At 42.4% G+C, this 21,451-nt stretch overlaps 1 protein-coding gene across 1 annotated transcript in view; it reads right to left on the reverse strand.

Annotated features, from left to right (window-relative positions):
• Positions 1 to 21,451, reverse strand: part of LOC124271750 — a 387,369-nt gene that overhangs the window by 16,797 nt on the left and 349,121 nt on the right. Inside the window, exon 22 of the mRNA XM_046706916.1 lies at positions 11,463 to 11,632. Coding sequence (XP_046562872.1) covers positions 11,503 to 11,632 — 130 coding nt within the window. The 3' untranslated portion in view covers positions 11,463 to 11,502. The remainder of the gene's footprint in view (positions 1 to 11,462; positions 11,633 to 21,451) is intronic.

Raw genomic sequence — 21,451 nt, forward strand, 5'->3', positions numbered from 1 at the left:
TATCATAAACAATTCTTATATTATCACCAATATATCTATTGGACATAAAGCCAGTTTGGTCATTATTAATTAGAATTGGGAGGACTTTTTTAAGCCTTTCTGCAATACAAGAAGCCATTTTGTAAACTACATTAAGCAAGGAAATGGGCCTCCAGTTTGTAAGAAAATGTTTAGGTTTATCACCCTTAAGAATACAAGTAATGACACCTAATTTTTGTGTAATGGAAAACTCGCCAATGTCGATAGCACTATTGATTGACCGCAACACAAAATAACCCAAATCAATCCAAAACATTTTGAAGTATTCTGCGGTAAAACCATCTGTACCGGGACTTCTGTTGTTTTTCATACTTTTCAGTGACTTAAATAATTCGTTGTAAGTAATGTAACCTTCTAGAGAGTCTGAAACAACTTTATCCAAGACAGGCAAATCCTCACATAACACATCACAGATGTCTAAATTAGACTGAGAGTCCTTGTTGCCTGAATAAAGATTCTCATAAAAAGACTTTGCTTCTTCAAGACTATCACTAGATTCATGTATAACAGATCCATCAGGTCTTTCAATTTCATTCTAAGTTTTGCTTACAAAATTTCTGTTACAAAGAACAAAAGTTACAAAAATAAGTGGTAACTTTCTCTCCCTCATCAATCCATTTGGCCCTTGATCTAACAAATATCCCTTCCATTTTTGTTTATCGCAAACATTCCAATTCTCTTTTCTTAGCATCAAGAATTTCTACATCTTGAGAAGTAGAGACTGAGTTTTCTAAAGTGTCAATTTGTTCAGTGAAGTCATGTTCTTTTCTGGAGTTTTTTTTTTTTTTATGAAGAGTAGGATATTGTTTTTACTCTTATTTCCATTAAGAGGGTTTCCAAAAAAAGTTGATCATTTATTCTAAATTGAATATCACAGGTAGGTACTTCATTTAAGTTATCAAAATTGTAAACAAGTGCAGCATATTGCTTATTCACATTTGAAATCACTTCTTTTATAGTCAAAATATAATCCTTATCTTTCAGAAGAGAAGAATTAAATTTCCAATACGAACTTCTTTTCCCCTGATCACTGAAACTAAACCAGACGTCTATAAGTGAATGGTCTGTTCTGTAGCCAGCATTGATACCCATTGACTGAATATATGGGAACAGAGATTCAGACACTAGAAAGAAACCTAGACAAGCTTGTTTAAGAGGATTTTTCCAACGCCAAGTGAATTTCATAGAATCTGGATTGTGATCTCTCCACACATCAATTAGGTTCAGCTCACCAATCAGCTTTAACACTTCCTCCCGAGCATTTGGATTATTTACATTGATATAATTATAAACATCAACGTCTGGGTTTAAAACAAGATTCCAGTCACCACCAAAGATGAAGTGTTCATTGTTAAAAGACAAAGCTTGTTGAAGTATGGAAATATAAAAATTTGGACAGTCCTCGTTAGGCCCATAAAGATTTACCAATGTTGTTCTTTTTTCACATATTGTTATATCAACAATCAGAAAATTCCCATTGTCACCTTTAATAACCCTATGAATCTTGTAAGAAAAGTTGTTATTGATTAAAATTGCAACAGCCTGGGATTGGCTGTTATTACAATCAAAACACCATTCTGCTCGAACGTACAACTCTAACTTACTGTCAAAATGGGTATCTTGGAGCAAGTAAATTGAGTGTTTCTTAGCTCTCAAAAAATTAAAAACATCCTTCCTTTTGGGGGGATCTCCTTAGCCTCGACAGTTTTGAGAAAACAGCTAAATTTGTCATCCATGTTACACACTGTTGTCTAGGATGAGGTATTGGAGTGACTGCCTGACTGAGTGAGTTTGGTTTTACGCCGCTTTTAGCAATATTCCAGCAACATCATGGCGGGGGACACCAGAAATGAGCTTCACACAATGTACCCATGTGGGGATGTATTGGAGTGAAATTCTTATAAAATATTGACATAACTGTGTAGCATCATGAATGTGGTGCCCTTCAAGAAAAGCTATGACTGAAACAAGAAAAGCTATGACTGAAACGAAAAAACACAACCATCTTGAGGAGTTATGAAACAAAACGATATTAACCACTATTTCCCTCACACACACACAGAGAACTAGTACAAGAAGAAAAACACAAGCATAATCCTTCAGATATACATTCCGTAGCAAGTGCTCTATTGTCTCGTAACAGTGTCTCTGAGAAATAAACTGATGATAAAGCGTGTTCACAAGTAAAGGGAGATAAACGTGTTACATTTATCCAGCTACTGTTGGCCCATCAACAACTCTACTAAATGGACGGAATTTACAGTTGAATTAAGTATCGGGCTTGGCAGAGTTCGCTCCCATTTAGACCTGTAGCGTTGGTCGGGTCACGATGTTTACATCATTTGGGCCTCATTATTAATTATAGATTAGCAATTACACAGCTTGGCCTGTTTGCTCCCATTTTTACCCCCAGTGTTGGTCGGGTTGCGACATTTCTGTCATTTGGGCCTCAGCATTCTTTGGGTAGTAACAATTATGTGGGCGACCCTAGTTGTCACATAGCTAAAATTGGCCTTGCCTTGTGATGCCATTTAGGCTTATTAACACCATTCCATTTCGAAATTGGGGCAGCCCTCAAGAACCTCCACACCCTTGGCCATTAAATCCACAGTTGTGCCTTTGTTATTCCTTCAACATTGTCCTCTTTTCTCAGGAAGGGGGCTTTTACTGCAGTATCATGCAATGAATAATAATTATTTTTTCTTGCTCAAGATGGAACCCAGTTTTGGGCATGTGCTTCACTGCCTACAATATTTTAATATGCTACACAAGTACAGTGTATACAAGTTCCCTTTAGCTGATAAAATCAGATACTTTAGTAATGATTATAAACTCAGCACACAATAAAAAACTGTCATTTTCCCCACTCACTGCATGTACTGGAGGCACTTTGTTACAATATGCTGATTAAAAAAAAAGATTTTTAAAGTATGATGTTGACCAAATTTACAAGAATATTGTTATAGTGACTAATTCAGGACAGCCATCGTCCAAATATTTAACAACTGATATGGCAATGTCCCCCGCCGCTAAAATATGGAATATCTATATTTACTACCGGTACTTTTTATTTTTGGGTCACATACAAGATGCCTGAAATGACTGGTGTCTGCATAATCAACGAATGTAGGCTGTCAACATAATTGAAAACATTGGGTGCAATGTTTTATGAGATATCACGTTTAAATAAGTTTGAAAAGCTCATGCTGTTGATCGCTGGATTGTCTGGTCCAGACTCGATTATTTACAGACCGCCGCCATATAGCTGGAATATTACTGAGTGTGGCGTAAAACTCACTCACTCACTCACTTAATCCTTATCACTACCGCAGTGTACATTTGTCTTGTCAGCCACCCTGAACCACTCTGTCTTTGTTATTAATTATTGTATATGACATTTATTGCCCTAATAGGTCATCCCCCTTGGCTGTGTTTGCTATCACATCAACTGGTCAAGGAAGTGCTATTGTTTTTTCTATCTGTCCATTGTTGTCAAAAATTGTATATATACTTAGTATGCTCACATCTATATGTGGAAGGAGTACGAGTCTGGTATTCTGACAATCTGTGTAGGGACATCCACGAGCGGGATAATGCTGCTCGTTGGAAACGCCCTGGGGTTGAGCAGGTAATCCGCTCACCTCATTTATGTCTTGTGTATTTTTTTGTCATGTAACTAAAGAAGTTTGAACTCAACGTATTCCTTCGTCTTGTCAACATATTGTAAGTACACCTCATCTTAAACATGAGCTAATTCCCCAGTCGACGCATATCCATGCGTTGACAATATTATGTATGATATAAAACATAGAGATAGAATTTTCAAAGGAACTAAGTTTTTAAAGGCCCTTTCTGCATAATCAAAATGTATCATGATTCAGCCAATATATGTTTTCATCACAACACTCCAACTCTCAAATGATGCTTACCAAAACCTGTCACCATGAAAATTTGCACATGTGTCTGTTTATATGTACAGTTATGTACTTCATTATACAGCAATGAAATATAATGAAATATCAGTTTCATCAAAGATCTTTTAAATTATATTATCAGGTATTTTTGTTAACTAAATGCCTGGTAGATTTGTAGCTTCCGACTTACTTTACTTGTATATTCACACAGTAATCTATATATGTATCTGTGTACAAAATTGGAAATTATAACCATAAATTGTATATTTATATACCGGTACTTATCCTATCTCACGGTATGCACCTCTCTCTTCTTCTTCGACACATATTTGGAAACATGCTGTAGGCTAAGTTGAATCAAATCTTTTGGTCTCTGTACCACCTGACCTCTGCCCCCACTCTGATAGCAGGACCTGTCAATCATCTCTATATGCATGCAGATCGCTCAGATGATCATGTGACGTCCCATTATTGTCATTCTCGTCTTGGAGCTTCCAGTCATCTGTGATGTGGGGCAGGTCGGGTGGGAATCCATCGCGTGAGATAGAATCACTGCCCTGAACTCCAGAACTTTGATGTGGCATGTGTTGTCTGTGGAAGACCACAGCCCTGCCACCTGCTGATCGAGAAGGTGAGCTCCCCACCCGTGTAGAGAGGCGTCGACGTACAGGTGATGTACTTGAGCAAACGGCCTTAAGAGACTCTGCCGCAAACATTCAACTCGTCCAACCACCACTGGAGATGGGGATGGAGCGCTGGAGGAAGAGAGATCAATGCGTGAGGGACGCCGATCCTGATGTGTGGACATAGTTAGAGCCATCCCCTGAGAGTCAAAGCTGGAGCTGACGTCAACAGACCCAGAAGTTCTTGCCACTGATGAAGAGTCCTGGGTTGCGAGAGTGCTAGGGGCCCCATAGAAACTCCAGCGCAGCGTCAGAAGGCCTAGCAACTATTGCCACTGTAGAAGGGATCTCTCCTGAGATATGATACATTCGATTAGCCAGGCTACCATGACAGTACTGAAGAAGTGCTGAATGTAGTAGGTTCATGGCATGGAGATTGTCAGTCAATCTACAGGAATGTTCACATTGTACACAGAGTGATGAAGGTTGTATAATCAGTGATCGCAGGAACGTATCGTTTGCCAAATGAAGTGTTGGTCCTCCAGATGGATTGAGAAAGTTAGTAGATGCAATGCAATCTACCGGAACATTCGTAAAGTTGATGGAATGGCGGAGGTAAAAAGACCAGTGACCCCAGGAACGTTCGTAAGTGAGACGAAGGTAGTAAAAGGCTTAAAGGGGAAGTGTACACGAAAAAGTCACATTTATTCTTATGTGAAAAAAAAAAGATTTTTTAATTAGTTAATATCAGTGTTTGAAAATATGCACTCATTTTTATTACAATGAAAGTATAACCCTCATTAAAAGGGCTGAAATGTTCTGCCATTATGAGGCCTTTGTTTACCAAGCTAAACAGGCCAGAGTGACCGCCCTTTGATTATGACGTAATTGGTGCCACTTAAAATTAGACTGGTCTCCTGTCTAGTCCCAAATCAAAAGATAATAATACTGAAATTAATCACGTGAAAAAAGTTTGTGAAAATACGAAAGAAGCATAAGAACAGAAAATGTAAGCAGCAGGATAGATTGATCATGTGTATTTTCATTCAAAACCTCACCTCAATGAAAATACCAAATATGTATAACAATGTTGACATCCGTATGACATCACTATCGGAAAGCGACTTTTTCAAAATGGCCTATACTAGCTGTTTACTGAAACAAGTACACCAGATTTTTCAGAGGAAACTTTCGTTTTTTCAAGCAGCGTATATGCATAAATGTGACATGTAAGTAGTCCGAAACAGTTTGGTAATCTGATGGTTGTTATTTTCGTTTTCTTAACATTGTGATCAAGGGAAATAGTCGGAAATGAGGAGAAGTACCATCGTCGGTGTGCATGAGTTTGCGTCAGTCATAGTGTCACGCTTTCAGAAACTACAATATGTTGTGATGAATCTTGTAAATCATTGGAATACACCTATTTTATTTAACTATCGCTTGCTATGATACCTTCCCCATGCATGCTCTAAAACTAATGAGCAAGTGTATACAACAAGTAGGCAAACGGATACAGAGTATAAAATCTGAGATTGGCTTTGTTTACATTTCAAACAAGTGGTCCTTTCCAAGCGGCATCTGATATATTTCGTTAGTCTTCACCTAAACACTTGGTATTGGTGACAAAGACTGTGCATCTGGCAATTTATTTAGAAGTGTATAGGGTATTCAGGGATTTGTGTAAGAAAGATGGTATCGAATTAAACAATTGATTTTATGGGTGAAACATAAACGACATATGTGTGACATGATTTTATAAACACTGCAATATGTCTGAAAATTCACTTTGACGTTGTTTGCCTATTTTCCAAAACATTCTCAGCGATTCTTGGTTCATCCACAATGTATTAGAATGAGCATTGGTGATTCGATCAAATATCAACAACAAAAATACCGCTGATCACAATGATACAGTTTTTTTCTTTTAAATTCAATTCTCCCCAAAACAAGTTTCAAACAGAATTCAAAACTGCAAATTGCATTTATCTTCGTGATGCATTTGGATATGGTTTCGATATCAAAGTGAAGGTGGAAGAAGAGGGACATTGAGTAGCAAACGTAGAATGCCGCACATGCACGGATGGCAGCTAGTTGTAGTGCATAATACATTTTAGTTTTGGTGAAAGAAGATACTGTTGGAAAGACGACCGACTCAGGTTGAATGTTTTACAATTTTGTTACGTGGTAACACTTTTTGTACCATATATACGTTTTTTTCAAACTGCAACGTCATCACAGTGTAGAACTGACCACATAGCCAGCTGACGGCCAGGCAATAGGTGGATTAAAACAGTAGCCTGCGCATCGATACACAAGAACCACACCTATACCTGCATCACATGAAAAATGGGTCTAATAAGTTCTAACAACATCATTCGTTTATCAGTCTGGTACCAATGACGTCATTTCGAAGGGACATAAGCCAAAGTGTGTTTATTGTGGACACAGAACTCTCAGTGAATGTGGAAAATATAAATTGATATAACACCAAAAAAATAAATTAGTTACTTCTGATATATGTATGGGTTTGGCTATAAAACTACTTGACAAACACTTTTAATTATGAAAAAGTGCAAGACAAAAAGGTTTATTTTCGTGTAAACTTGCCCTTTAAGCTAGGAACTGAGTAACCCTAGCCAAAGTTAAAGCGTTCTCGGGCGATTCTGTCTGACACCCTCAGTAAACTGTTTCTCTCAGTTGGGCGACCAAGATCGTTCTGAGATCTAGGTTGGTGCGATGATCTGGATCGGAAAGATGATCTGGTTCAGTACTGTGATCCGGTTCAGCCAAGTGATCGAGAATGCTACCCACAATGCAATAGTGACAAATCCGGACAACACAGTCTTCGATTAACCAGGCGAGTCCCAACCCATAAAATCCGGAGTAAGGGACGCTAGCTACTTGACAAAACATCACTGCTGGTACCACACGCAGAAACTCTGCTGGTTGTGCTGAGGTAGCAGTTATGTCAGTAGTGCAGGCCTCTAAATTACAGCAGCGATTGACGATCCTGGATCTTCAAGATTCCTACGTCATCTACCTTCCGATCCTCACCTTTAATGAATGATTCGTTTCAACAAATCTACCCTTTGACGAAGATATCAGCTCTACAACCACCCGGTTGTGCAGTACATGACCAGCTTGATATTCAGGAATATTTTACGACGCTTCACTGAGTCCTGCTACTACAGACTACTCGTAGCAGCATTATGGTGTATCGCTGGGTGTAATTGAGGCCTGTTTTGTCATCCTCATCACCATTCCTTTACATCATCAGCAAGTTTCTGGACAGATATGTCAAAACGATGCACTAACAGGAAGTGCCGCACTGGATGGAAGCGTTGATACATAAGAGAGCGGCGCATTGAAGTAAAGTGGCGCTCTGGATACGAGCGGCATACCAGTAGATAACATGGGATTGAAGCGGCGCATTGGTGTGTAGAGACGAGCCAATCAAAACCTAAGGTGCACTCTGAATGAAAGTGTTGCATTGGAGTGAACGCTCTGTCCGTACATAGACACCGCAGAAGCCAGAAGCATAACCCCAAAGCCAAGCTGAGCACCGGTAGAAACTGTAGAAATGAGGTATCAACGCCGAAGTTGGAAGAATTGTTAAAGCTAAACTCGCAGTAGAAAAAAATCACTGTAGATAATGTAGTTTGCGAACAAGCAAACAAAGTCATGTTGACAGTAGCCGCATAGAGGTAATCAGATGATTCGGCCAATGCTGACAGTTCGGCGAACACTGTCGGATCGGCGAATACTGTTGGAGCGGCGATCTGGTATGGTTCTGAGACTAGGATCGGTTCTGAGATCTAGGTTGGTTCGATGATCCGGCTTGGAAAGGTGATCTGGTTCGGAACTGTGATCCGGTTCGGCCAAGTGATCTGGTTCGGCTGATCTAAAGAGCTGAGTCAATCGGGACCGGTGCACTCGTCTAAAACGCCGTACCATACAGTAATGGTGTACTGGACTGAAAGTTGTTCCAATCGAAAAAACAGTTCACTAGCTTGAATCGTTGTTCAAATCGAAAATGGAGCACTGGTCTGAAGCGTTGATCCAATCAAAAACGACACACTGGGCTAATGAGTTGGACTGAATGAGAGCGGTGAACTGAAGTGAAACTGTGCACTGGCCTCTTCTTCCCTATGTGAGAGCGATGCACTGGTACAAAATGCCGGACCGAACTGAAACGGGCGCTTTGGCCTGCAGTGACAAACCAAAGAGAAGCGTACTGCAGTAGAACCACTCTGGTGCGTCGAATTGTGTGAGAACGACACACTGGAGTGAACACTCGACCCATACATAATCGGCGCAATGGAAGTAGTGCACTATGCGGAAAACGCTGAACTAACAGGGATTGTTGAAATTGATATCATCACTGGAGTTGGAGGGATCGCTGTAGACATGCTTGCACTACAATAAATCATCGTAGGTAAGTTAATTGCCGATCCAGAAAAATAGAGACACATTGCCAGTAGGCGCTGACAATGCCGTATCAGGTGTTTGAGAAAAAGTCACTAGAACTGTCAATCGGGACTGTGACGGCGAAGTATGAAGTTCACTACCCAAGTGGGGAGAGGCATCCTGTCCTGATACTGGACTCAAAGTCTGGGGTCGGAATAACCAACGTAATTCTCACTGAAGTAAGAATCTGATGCTGCATCGAGAAATCTTCGTCTGGTGATGGTGATAAACGGCAAGCTGTTTGGTACGGACGATCTCACTCCGAATATTGAGATGAGGATGGTCCCTCGGAAAGCCCCTTTCTGCCACTCATCTTGTGCCCATTCCACAATAACGGAGAATGCTTCATTGTCCAAATTGGCACAATAAGAGCAACAGTGAAGACCCGTCACACCATCCAATAAAATCAGCGCACATTGTGTGAGGATCAGCGGCAGGAAAAAATACTTCTGTAATTGTCACAGTGTTATCTCTTCCGGAAGATCAATTACTTTCCTCATGATGAAAAGTAGAGACGAGTGGCAGACAGAGCATAACACACGTCCAAACCAGTGGGCAACAAGAAAGAGAATGACAGTCACATGATCATCTGAGCGATCTGCCCGCTTATAGAGATGATTGACAGGAGAGATCCATTCTACAGTGGCAATAGTTGCTAGGCCTTCTGACATCAGTTCAAGCCCCATCAAGCCATCTCCAGCTTAGGCCGATACAGCGATTTCTACGCCCGTATCTCGAGGCCGACAACTGAACCCGAGGGAATTGATTCGCCTTCCAGAACCACTTCGTCCAGTCCTTCAGTGGTGGCTCGACAAACAGAATGTCTGCGCTGGAGTTTCTATGGTACTTGTAGCGCTCTCGCAACCCAGGACTCTTCATCAGTGGCAAGAACTTCTGGGTCTGTTGATGTCAGCTCCAGCTTTGACTCTCAGGGGATAGCTCAAACTATGTCCACACATCAGGATCGGCGTCCCTCACACATTGATCTCTCTTCCTCCAGCTCTCCATCCCCATCTCCAGTGGTGGTTGGACGAGTTGAATGTTTGCGGCAGAGTCTCTTAAGGCCGTTTGCTTCAGTACATCACCTGTACGTCAACGCCTCACTACACGGGTGGGGAGCTCACCTTCTCGATCAGCAGGTGGCAGGGCTGTGGTCTTCCACAGACCACACAAGCCACATCAAAGTTCTGGAGTTCAGGGCAGTGATTCTATCTCACGCGATGGATTCCCACCCGACCTGCCCCACATCACAGATTACTGGAAGCTCCAAGACGAGAATGACTGCATGCTTATAGAGATGATTGACAGGTCATGCTATCAGAGTGGGGGCAGAGGTCAGGTGGGACAGAGGCCGAAAGATTTGATTCAACTTAGCCTACAGCACGTTTCCACATATGGGTCGAAGAAGAAGAGAGAGGTGCATACCGTGAGATAGGATAAGTTTAGAAATTTATACCTTTATACTACATACAATTCAAATGGTAAATCATTATGTCTAGTGATAATGTATCTCAAATGTCACTTATTAATTGACCAGGTTTGTTGATGTGTTGGCAGATGCTTTGTAACTTACAACAGAATTCCACAGCTGCATATGAAATAAGTCTTTTTGTGGGATATTTCCTAATGTTGATCATCCGTGCACCAAATTCAAAAGGAATTATGGCATGTGTTCTTGGACAATTATCTCAAGAAGGATCCTGACCTTCGATGCATTTTAAATTTCACAATTATAAGACAGAAATGGGCAAAAATGATATTTTTAATATGGTTCCAATGATGGCCATGTGTGCAGGATCAGATTTCTGTGAGCACAGTTGACACTGTGAGACACTACAGTGTCCTTCATATATCGATTTAGTTTCACAGGTCTTTCAGTTGTGAAGAATATGCCAAAAATGCAAAAGCTTATCTTGCTATGGATGGACCATGGACAAAACAACACCACAAAAGCTCACTGTTTTTTCAGCTGTGTGAGCTTTTAGTTTGCACACCAGTAACAATTTCAGCCATTATGTGAAGGACTATAGTTACCTTGTAAATCTACACATGCTGAAAACTATAATCGTTATCAAGAAAGTGTACTTAATGACCAAAACTGAATGGTGTAGAAAACCATACAGTGCCATCATTTTGGACATATTTCACACACTCATCTCTGAGCCCCATGGCCTCTACACCCAAAAAGGTAAAACATCTGAGGAATATTCAAGTTCAGTCCAAGTATTCATGAGTTTAAACTGACATTTCAACAAAAGAGGCAATAAGGCAATGAAGAGAAAGACCTTTAGAGTGGTACAAGAACCTTCATTTGTGTTCTTCAAAGTTCCATTGAGGCTAACATGATGCAACCATTTACAGATGTGTTGAGTGAAAACTATTATTCAAAGAGGAAAGAAATGATCAGATTTGCACTTACTGTAATCAGTCTCTTGTTAAACTGGCTTTGGGTTTCTGTGTCATTCTTCTTCTGTTCTGCTATCTCTGTTCGGGGAAATGAGTCGATGCATCTGCTCTGTATTCATAATGTTCACTGGGTCCAGCTTGTGTCGGTTAATTAGGCCAACCAGATACTCTTTGTAGTGAACACTGAAATGTCAAATCCGTACCAAACTTACATTTTTCTCTGGTGAAATGTAGATTAGCATCTGATATCATATCATGTATACCCATTGCCATGAGAGTGTGGCTCAACTGGATAAGTGGACAACAGTTTCATGTAACCAGGGTAAAAAAAGAGATGGAAGCTCATATTATTTAAGTGATTACCTTTTGAGCAAGAATTTGATTCTTGTCTCATACATGTTACAAAGTCAATTAGCAAATCATGAATGATGTTAAAATGTAGTAAACTATCTTGAGATATCATAGCCGCCTGCAAAAGTTTTGCTTCTTGCTTATTTGTAGTGGTGGTTGTAAGAAACAACAGAAAAACACGTCCATTACTCTCATACTGAACCAGAACCTACTGATACAACTGCATGGGTATTCAAATATCAAAGACGGCTATACCAAGGTACAAGAAAATGTTTTGATATGCCATATCCCCTCTGTTTTTACTTTTCATTTAATATGAACTTTTAAGCTTTTAGAAAAATGCACAAGTAGAAGGGATAAACAAGAGGCAGACACATCACCTAAGTTTCCTTGATGCCCCCGAAACTTTCCAATCCCTGAACATAATCAAACACAGGAAGATCTGACAAATCAAGTGACATCTGCCCTTACCAATATCTACCTATTTATCTTGTTCCCAATGTTATCCTGACCCATACAGGTCTGGGCTAGAGTTCATTTTCAGTAACCCATGCTTGTCGTAAGAGGCAACTAATGGGATCGGTTGGTCAGGCTCGCTGACTGGGTTGACATATGTCATCGTATCCCAATTGCGTAGATTGATGCTCATGCTGTTGATCCCTGGATTGTCTGGGCCAGACTCGATTATTTACAGACCGCCGCCATATAGCTCGAATATTGCAGAGTGCGGCGTAAAACAAAACTCACTCACTCACTCAATGTTATCCTATGCAGTTTGAACACATGATCAATGTAGCACAACTTGGAAACAGAAAACTCTCTGCCTCCTGCTACAATAATAACAAAGTCATTAATGCTTTCATAGTTATGACATTCTTTCCAACTTCTTTATGTGGCATTTAGAAGCTGGTATGATGAACAGGAACAACTTTTACAGGATAGACAACTTCTTTATTGCAATGTAAGCGATGTTTCAGTGTAGATGCTAACACTTATCAAGCAGGTGATCTTAGCATCTACACTGAAACATCGCTTACATTGCAATAAAGAAATTGTCTATCCATAAAAAGTCGTTCCTGTTCAGGCATCCTTGAAGAGCAACTCCTCGTGGTGGGTAACACTAATGGCTCTTCACCCCCAGTGTGGACTCAGTGGCATATTGGTCCACAGCACCCCATTGCCGGTCATATGACCAAAGTGGGCAACCTGTTTGCCAGGGGTTACGCCCTGTGTGAGTGGAGGATGGGATTCTGGTGGTTTAGGGAACCTGGAACTGTGTTCCTTTTGCCCAACACACCACTTTGGCCCTTACTTCACCTAGACCGGTGGTAGAATTGGTCCGATTCTATCAATTGGCTTGTCACGTCAAGCCCTGTGCATGGTGAATATTTTTGCACATTTTCCTCATTTTTGAGGTGTTGGCCTTTTCGATTTCCTGATTATATATCATTGATATATTATATTGTCTAGAGTCCTATGCCAGAAGGCAGTGGCTCATGGGCCAATCTGGCATTATTGACCTCCTGGTTCTAATTGTCTTCAGATAACTGTCAAGGGCAAAACCAGCCTGACTTCTATTTCTGTTTGGCTACATTAGCTACCTGTGTTTGTATTGCTCGAGTATAGCATCCCTTTAACCCTGGTGTTCCATAGTCAGTTTCCACTTCGACACCGTCCTTGTTGACACTCGATGTTGGGTGGGGAGCAGGGATGTTGAATCTATTTCTCTCATTATGGCTACACAAATACTCACTGGTTCTCGCAGGAAAAATAAAAGAAGACATTTGGAGACAGATACTGTTTCATCTTCTGACAATGAATCTTCTACTAATGTTAATTCATGGCCACGTTTTCTAGTTGGAGAAGGCAATGATGGTCTGCCTCTCAAAATAAATCCATTTGCAGTATCCAAAGCTGTTGAAGGTATTTGTGGTGACGTGTAAAACATTACCCGTCTTCGGTCATGTTCTCTTTTAACAGAATGTGCCCGATGACAACAATCCATAAATTTACTGAAAGCACAACATTTTGCAAATACTCCAATTACTGTCTCTGTGCATAAATCGTTGAATTCATGCAGGGGAGTAGTAGTACTGTGGGGGTTCTGCATCAGATGCTGCTTAGAGGCTTATTTGTGGGAATAAAAAGCCTCCCAGCCCCCCTTAAAAAAATAGCGAGAGGCATCCTTCGATGTGCCGCCAGCCTAGACCTGAGTTGCTAAGTCAAACAAAGATGGCGGCCGAGCTTTGCAACGGGTTTTGGACTGGATTTAAATGTAGCCGTAATATTCGGCGACGACTTTATGGAGTGGGTCTGCCATGAACTCGTCGAAGTGGATTAAGGAGTACAGGACATCGCATTATCGGGTTTCGAAGCTATAATTGAATAACGTATCCATGAGGCGTTGTAACCATTCGGTGCCCACGAGACCTAAACTATCGTACAGGCTAGTAAATTTCCCCCGACTTATGACTTGACGCAGGGCGGCATAAATATCGAGGCCTGAACGAGGACGCGTCTGAACAACCGTTTCTCGATCAATCTCGATCCGGGATCAACTTGTAATTCGGTCGGACAGGTCAAGCGACTGCGTTTGTAAATACGTTCTAAGACCATAGCGACTTGACTCGAATCTTTGGTCATTAACGGCTCTGCTGCCTTATAGCGACTGGCAACGTCCATGATATTCAGGGCGTACTTGAACGTTTTGTTTCTCACCCTGTCATGCGGGAGAAACATCGGTTTGATGGGTACGATTGGGTATGGAAATGTCAAACTTTCTTCTCGGGATGTATCAGGGAGCCTGCAGGTACACTTGCCAGATGGCTTGTTTCTTAAGCCAAGCTTTGGCGGTATCCTTGGAGACGTGAGCGGCTTTGGCGGGCTTCGGGATGGCACCCACACCTTCATAGTAACCCTGAGGGCTGTAGTAAACCTTCTCCATTATGTATACACGCTATCGTTCATTCAATTGTCTCGATGCATCGAGTGGAGTTTCCTTTTATTGGGGGTCTCAGAAACTCCCAACGCGTCGAGACCTACTGTTGGTACCCATAGCTATAAGTGTGGATGCCATCTTTCGCAATCCATCGTTTGGTATCCAAGGGCGACAGCAAGGTCTTGTTGAGAGTGATGCCGCAGATGTTGTGTTTGTCGCTTTTCAACGCGTTCATGGGGTGTTTGAACATGCGTTTATCGAAAAGAGCCTGTTTGAAGAGGGTGTGTTTGATGAGTTGTTTCACCACTTATTTCTTGACCCCTTTCACCTTTCGGATTTCATCGTGATCGGCTTTTTGAATCGAATACATTTGAGGTCTTAACCCGACGTATTCCACGATGGGTGTCGCCGCGCATTCGTCCTTCATCTTGCCAAGGACCTTTTTACTGGTCGTGCTGTGTAGGGCGTGGTCTGGCTGCTCTGTAATTGCTGGTGTCGTACAAATCGATGTGTTTCACCATGTCCCCATACACGTCCTCGGTACGAATTTCCATGAGCAGTGAATCCGTGTCCGTGTACAGCACTTCACCTCGATCACCCTACTGTTGTTTGAGTCGGTTGTAATAAAAGTCGTACATCAAATGTTTGGAGAGGTCGAGAATGCTCATCCCCACGTAGACAGGCCGGTTGAGCTAGATATGACTTTTGTTCATGTGTAGCGCTGCCAAGTCGTTATTGAATAGCTTGCTCCGGTTGAAGGCCGGGCTGGCTATGAGTTTCCTGAGTTTTTCTTCCTCGTGAGATCGCATGAGTTTGACCGTCACCCGTTTTCTCAAGTTTTCCATGGTTTTGCCGAACACCGAATTGTTCATCAGTTTGTAGAGGTTTTTCTCGAAGTCGCTGGTGGCCTGTTTTCGCATCTCGGTGTTCAGCCGAATGTAAGGTTCCATCCAGGGACTTTGATCGAATTGCAGCACCCGATGTATTTTAGTCAGCTTCATGCCCATTGACAAGTACAGTTGCAGATTCCGATAGTGCACCACGTACTTGGTCTTGCGCATCAAGTTCGGAACAAGTTTTTCCACGTTGGCCAGCTTATTTTTGCCCGAACAACGTTAGTTGATAGTCTGACATCCAGTCTCGGTTCACCTTCAACCGTTCGGGAGCCAGCGGATAGCTGTTGTGAGCAGCGTGCAATGCCGCGGGATACTCCAAATCCACTTCGAGGATGTAGCCTTTGTTAGAATCCGGCGCGATGCTCGTGATAACGTTCTCATCGTCCAACCATTCGAACCCGCCCGTAGGTAGAGACTGGCTCATGGCCCAGCCGTACAGGTTGAGGAGGAGGGGGGTTGGTGGGCTTGCTCGAGTCCTAACCTTCCACATATGGGTTGTTGGCTTTCGCGTACTGTTTGGAGACCATGGAAATCCCACCACGCATGCCTTTCTCAACGAACAGGTGCATGTCGTAATCCGTGAGCAATTCCAGTTTAACTCTGGTTTTCTTCAAGAGCGCATCCCACGAGAGACCGGGGCTGGTGTAGTACCAGGTAGGGTCGAGTTAATACTGTTTCAAACATTTCGTTCTGAAGGTCTCGAACACGTCGGCCAGGAGCAGGACGTCCGTTTTCAAGTACAGGTCGTGATAATCGCCTAAATGCCGACAGCCCAGTTTTTCCCACACGTTCTGGGTGTGGTCGTAAGTCGATATAGGGGACTCGGTCAAATGGCTGTAAAAGCGGTCGATAGGGGGTAATCGTGGCTCGTCGGAACTTGGGCCAATCGTCCATGTACTCGTACGGGTACACGCCCTTCCGTAACAACAAAGGCCGAGTCGCCGCGTCAGTGTATCGATTGGTGATGGGGAAGGTATTGTTGGCTTTGACCAAACTGTCGGGCGACGACAGGAGGAACTGAGCACTGTTGATAAATCTCAGACCGTTGAGTGAGAAGGACATGTATTTCTCCATGTTGTCGGGGATACACTTGATATCACCATCAATGTTCGAGATGGCCTGCATGATCAAGTGAGTATCGTACCCTCTCAAATTATGGAACACCACAGGGATTGGGATTTTTTGAGGATCGATTCTAAGCTGGAGGTTGCCCGCATTGTGGGCGGTACCCCGGTATCGACCGGTGATGTGGCAATGATGTCTCACGACATCAATTTGGTCGCACATGTGACAATGCTGAGCCTTTTTGTGAGCGAGTTTATACTCCGGCATCATATCCATGGGGGCAGGGTCCGACAAAGCTTCCCTGATCTTTGTTTCTTCGCGTTGGAAGAATGTATGAAACGTTTCGGCCGCGTTGGGACCTCGGTAGATCACGGGAGTCTCCGTTGCACTGTCGCATCGAACGACCACGTACCCTAACCCGCAGGCTTGGTGTTCTTGGGTTTTGTACATGTCGGTGACCCGTTTGATGAGCGCTTTGAAGTCAGCGTAAATGACGTAAGGCACAGGCATTTGATGCTAAGATGTTTTGATGTTCTCGAGGCATGTCGATTCGGACATCCGTCTCTCCCATGCCTCGGCAATCTGCCCGGTGCGCTTCCAGCAGGTTGGCTCACGTGAACCCGTGCAGACATCATTCGCAGAAGTGTTTCTTTTCTCTATGCGTCGATTGATCGTACAACAGTCTGCTCAGACTTTCAATATGTGTATAGTGATACTTACCCTCTTTTTCGGTCATAAAGAAATTGATTCTGCGCACATCATCTGGCATGGAGCTGATTCGCTGTACGATGGTTGTATTGCCTTCGTGGCCGAAGACGTTGATGGCTAAATGGTTTAGTTTTTCAAATCGGGTCCAGTAAGAAATGGGTGTGGGTTTAACTAAGCCATCCCAGTTAAGCCCGTCGTCTTCGGGATAGCTAAAAGGTCTATTCTTATTAATAGCTACTGGAAATAAGCCAGCTCTCACCGAATATACTGCTCAAGCATTGTCTTTAGTCTTAATGTTATTAATGGCTTTTTAATTTTTGTAGTAAGGTGTCAAGTCTAGGAACGTTCCACCTCTGAACGATACGTAGTTCGCTATATCCAAATGGATGGTGTTGATACTTCCCACCACCCACCCGGAGCCTTTGTGCATCCATCGTTCCAACGATTCTTGTATTTTTTGTAGCGAAAGTATCGAGGGTCGAAGGGATCGAGTCGGATTAAAGTACGACTTCCTGCTTGCCTCTGAAGTAAGGCTCTATGGACTCGGTACTGTCATCCGTCTGCTGTTTGTTGAGCAACATGTGGATGGTCAAACTGGTATTTGATACTTTTTAAATCATCCAACTCTTCTTCTGCTGCTTTTTGAGGTTTGAGCCGTTAAGGTCGATGTTAGACTGCACGGTCATTTTCCAGCCTCTCAGATACTTACCCACGGCATGGTCTGTCGGCACGAATCTCAACTCGACCGACTCGGTGTCTTCCACCAAGGTGAGCAGTTGGGCTTTCCTCATGCGAGAATTACCCTTCAATCCCCGTTCTTTAGCTCAAGGTTTGAGTTCTCGTGCAGTAGGGGCTTGACATATTTGAGCATGTCGAAATTACCCTTCAATCCCCGCAGCTCAAGGTGAGCAGTTGGGGTTTCCTCATGGGAGAACACCCCACCAATCCACGACTTTTAGCGAGAGCTTTGAGTTCGCTGACGGTAGTCATGATTCCTATATCCACATGCAAAGTCAAATGTCTAACTGATTTGATATATCCACATGCAAAGTCAAATGTCTAATTGGTTTGATATATCCACATGCAAAGTCAAATGTCTAATTGGTTGTTTTCAAAGGGAGATAACTCCATCAGCCTTCTCTTTTTGAAATGAAGCGCACATAAAATCTTTCCTTTTTTTAAATTTGTTTAAAAAAAAAATTATTCTGAGGAGTCGGTTACGTTCGTTGAGATAATCTTTTTTCTTCTCATAAATCAGTTGGTTTCGGACCACGTCTGCTCCGTGGGCTTTACATAAACCATAATGGCATTTCACTCCAATACCGCATACCGAGCATGTGTAATTCACAAAACCTTCGATGGACATCATGTGTATGCCGCAGTACTCCTCGGTCCTGCATTTCTTGCTGCAAGTCTCGGCTTTTCCCAGAAGCACGTATTGACAATGGTACGGAGCGGGTCTCATCTTCACTATATGCGCTTAGATATATTTTAGTCTTATTGCTTAGTGACATATACGGTGGCGACTCATCCTAAGGCCACAAAAATCAGCTCCCGGTCTTGCTGAGCCTTGGAAAGGGTGTAATACTGAGAAAGGGTCGGTTCGTCGCCGAGAGGTTCCAACCGTTTGCCCATGATCAGGTAGTATTGTTGCATGGCATCATCGACGTCCTTGAACGTTTGAAGGGCGTGGTTTTCGCATTGGAGTTGGGCGTTGATGAAATCGATTCTTTCCATGCGTTTGTGGGCGTACTCGGCTTGTAATTTCTCCACGGCCAAATCGTTTGTAATAGGGAAAAAAGGTTATTGCTGCCGGAAAAGGCCTGGGCGTTGACTAAAGCCCCACCGACCATGATCGCGACCGTGGCCATTTAAATATCATACTTTCTTACTTTAATACATTTTCCAGAATCATGCCTTGGTCAATATCAAATTATGCGTTATCCAATTCTTATTAATATTTTTTTTTTCTTCTAAAAGCAGAGTTCTTTGAAAATAGATAAGAATATAATGAAATGATGGGGAGAAAACATTATTTCTGCTTCACACTCTCTCAATTAGATCCCTTGAAATAATTTTGAAGTCATCAGATCGGATCATTCTAAAATGGTTATTATCTTTGAAAAAAAATATATACAAATAAATGTAGGGGAGAAATCCTTTTTTATCAGCAGCATAGGAGAAGGCACGGTCTCCATATTTAGCTTGTTTGACTTTGGGGATAACAAGAAGGTGCTGATTCCCTGATCTCAGAGATCTAGATGGTGCATAAGCCTGAAGATCTGAGAGGTAGACTGGAGCCATGTTAGTCATGCACTTGTATGCAAGACAGAGGAGTTTGAAGGAGATTCTGTGTTTCACGGGCAGCCAATGAAGGTCCTTTAGAGTTGATGTGATGTACTGTTTTCTGGAGATCTGGGAGGTAATGCGAGCAGCTAAATTCTGTATGCACTGGAGTTGGCCAGTGACACAAGATGGAGATCCGGCCAAAAGGCTGTTACAGTAGTCCATACGAGGTGTGACTAGGCTCAGGCAGAGAGTTTTGGAGGCATCTTTGGTAAGAACGGTCTGGCCTTACTGATATTGCGAAGATGGAAGTAGCAAGTTTTAGTAACATACTTGACGTGTTCTGTCATACTGAGATCTTGATCGATGACAACACCCAGATCCTTGACAGTGGAAGAAAGTGGAATGGTTGCTCCACAGACAGACGCACTAGTATTGTCACATTGCTTGAGTTTTCCAGCCTGTCCCAGAAGAATGGACTCTGTTTTCTCTTTATTTAATTTCAAGGCATTTGATGACATCCATGCATATCTTCTGGCAACAGTCTGATGTCTGACGGAGAGACGCTCTAGATGACTCTGTGTTTGGTTGAAATAACTTCCACAGCTGTGTGTCATCTTCGTAGTTCTAAGTGGTCAAGGTTGTGGTCTGCTACAATAGAGCCAAGTGGAACAGTATAGAGGGTGAAGAAGATCGGACCAAGCACGGATACTCGAGGGACTCCGGACTCAAGCCTAGATGCAGTAGACATAGACTCACCAATAACAACAGTTTGAGTCCTGTCCTGTAGATAAGGTGCCAGCCATGATAAAGCTGAATCCTTTATTCAAAGTTCTGTATCAAATCTTTTGAGGAGTCTCTGGTGATCTATCGTGTCAAAGGCACTGCTTAGGTCAAGTAATGTGAGCAGGGCCACTTGTACTGTGTCAATAACACATCATAGGTCATTCAGGATCTTCAGCAGAGCCGTCTATGTGCTGTGGTGTGCTCTGTAGGCTGATTGGAACACCTCATAGAGGTTATGCCAGGAAAGGTGGCCCATGAGACGACTGGAGACTGCACGTTCAATGAGCTTGGATATAAATGATAAGTTTGAAACAGGCCTGTAGTTTTTTGGATCCGCACAATCAAGGCTTTATTTCTTCACACTCGAGCTGACTTGAGTACATGTATGACATAACCAGATGAAGTAGAAGAGTGGTAAAAGTACATCGAGACAGTCATATAGAAGGTCAGTTGGAATCGGATCAAGTGAACAAGTTGTTCTTTTCGCAGATTTCAGTAGTTTAGTAACTTTAGTGCCAGTGAAACTATCAATATGAGTAAGAGGCGTGTCATCAAACATTTTTGGAGGAAAATCAGCTTCAGCCACAGCCACAGAAGACGAAATCTTGTCATGAATGTCTTAGATCTTTTTGTAGAAATATTCCAAAAATGTCTGTGTTGTTGCTTCATTGTCATCAGGTGACGATTCCCAGTGTTTACCCAAGATACTGAACAAAAGTTTGAACAGCAACTTTGGACTTGACTCGTTGACTTCAATCTGAGAATTGAGATGTTGATTTGGGTGATGACTGTTGTTGAGTAATTTCTGGCTGAAATATACATTTGGCGATGAATTTCCAGGAAATATTTATTTATTTCCATCTGCGTCTCTTTTCGCTTGTCGAACTTCAGGTGTGAAGTCCCAAGCAGATGTTTTAGTGACTGGTATGACTCTGTCCTTCACTGGTGCATGTTTGTCTAGCAGCTCAGATA

The sequence above is a fragment of the Haliotis rubra genome, unplaced genomic scaffold, assembly GCF_003918875.1.
Source record: "Haliotis rubra isolate DU_JTF1 unplaced genomic scaffold, ASM391887v1 Scf163, whole genome shotgun sequence".
NCBI lineage: Eukaryota > Metazoa > Mollusca > Gastropoda > Lepetellida > Haliotidae > Haliotis > Haliotis rubra.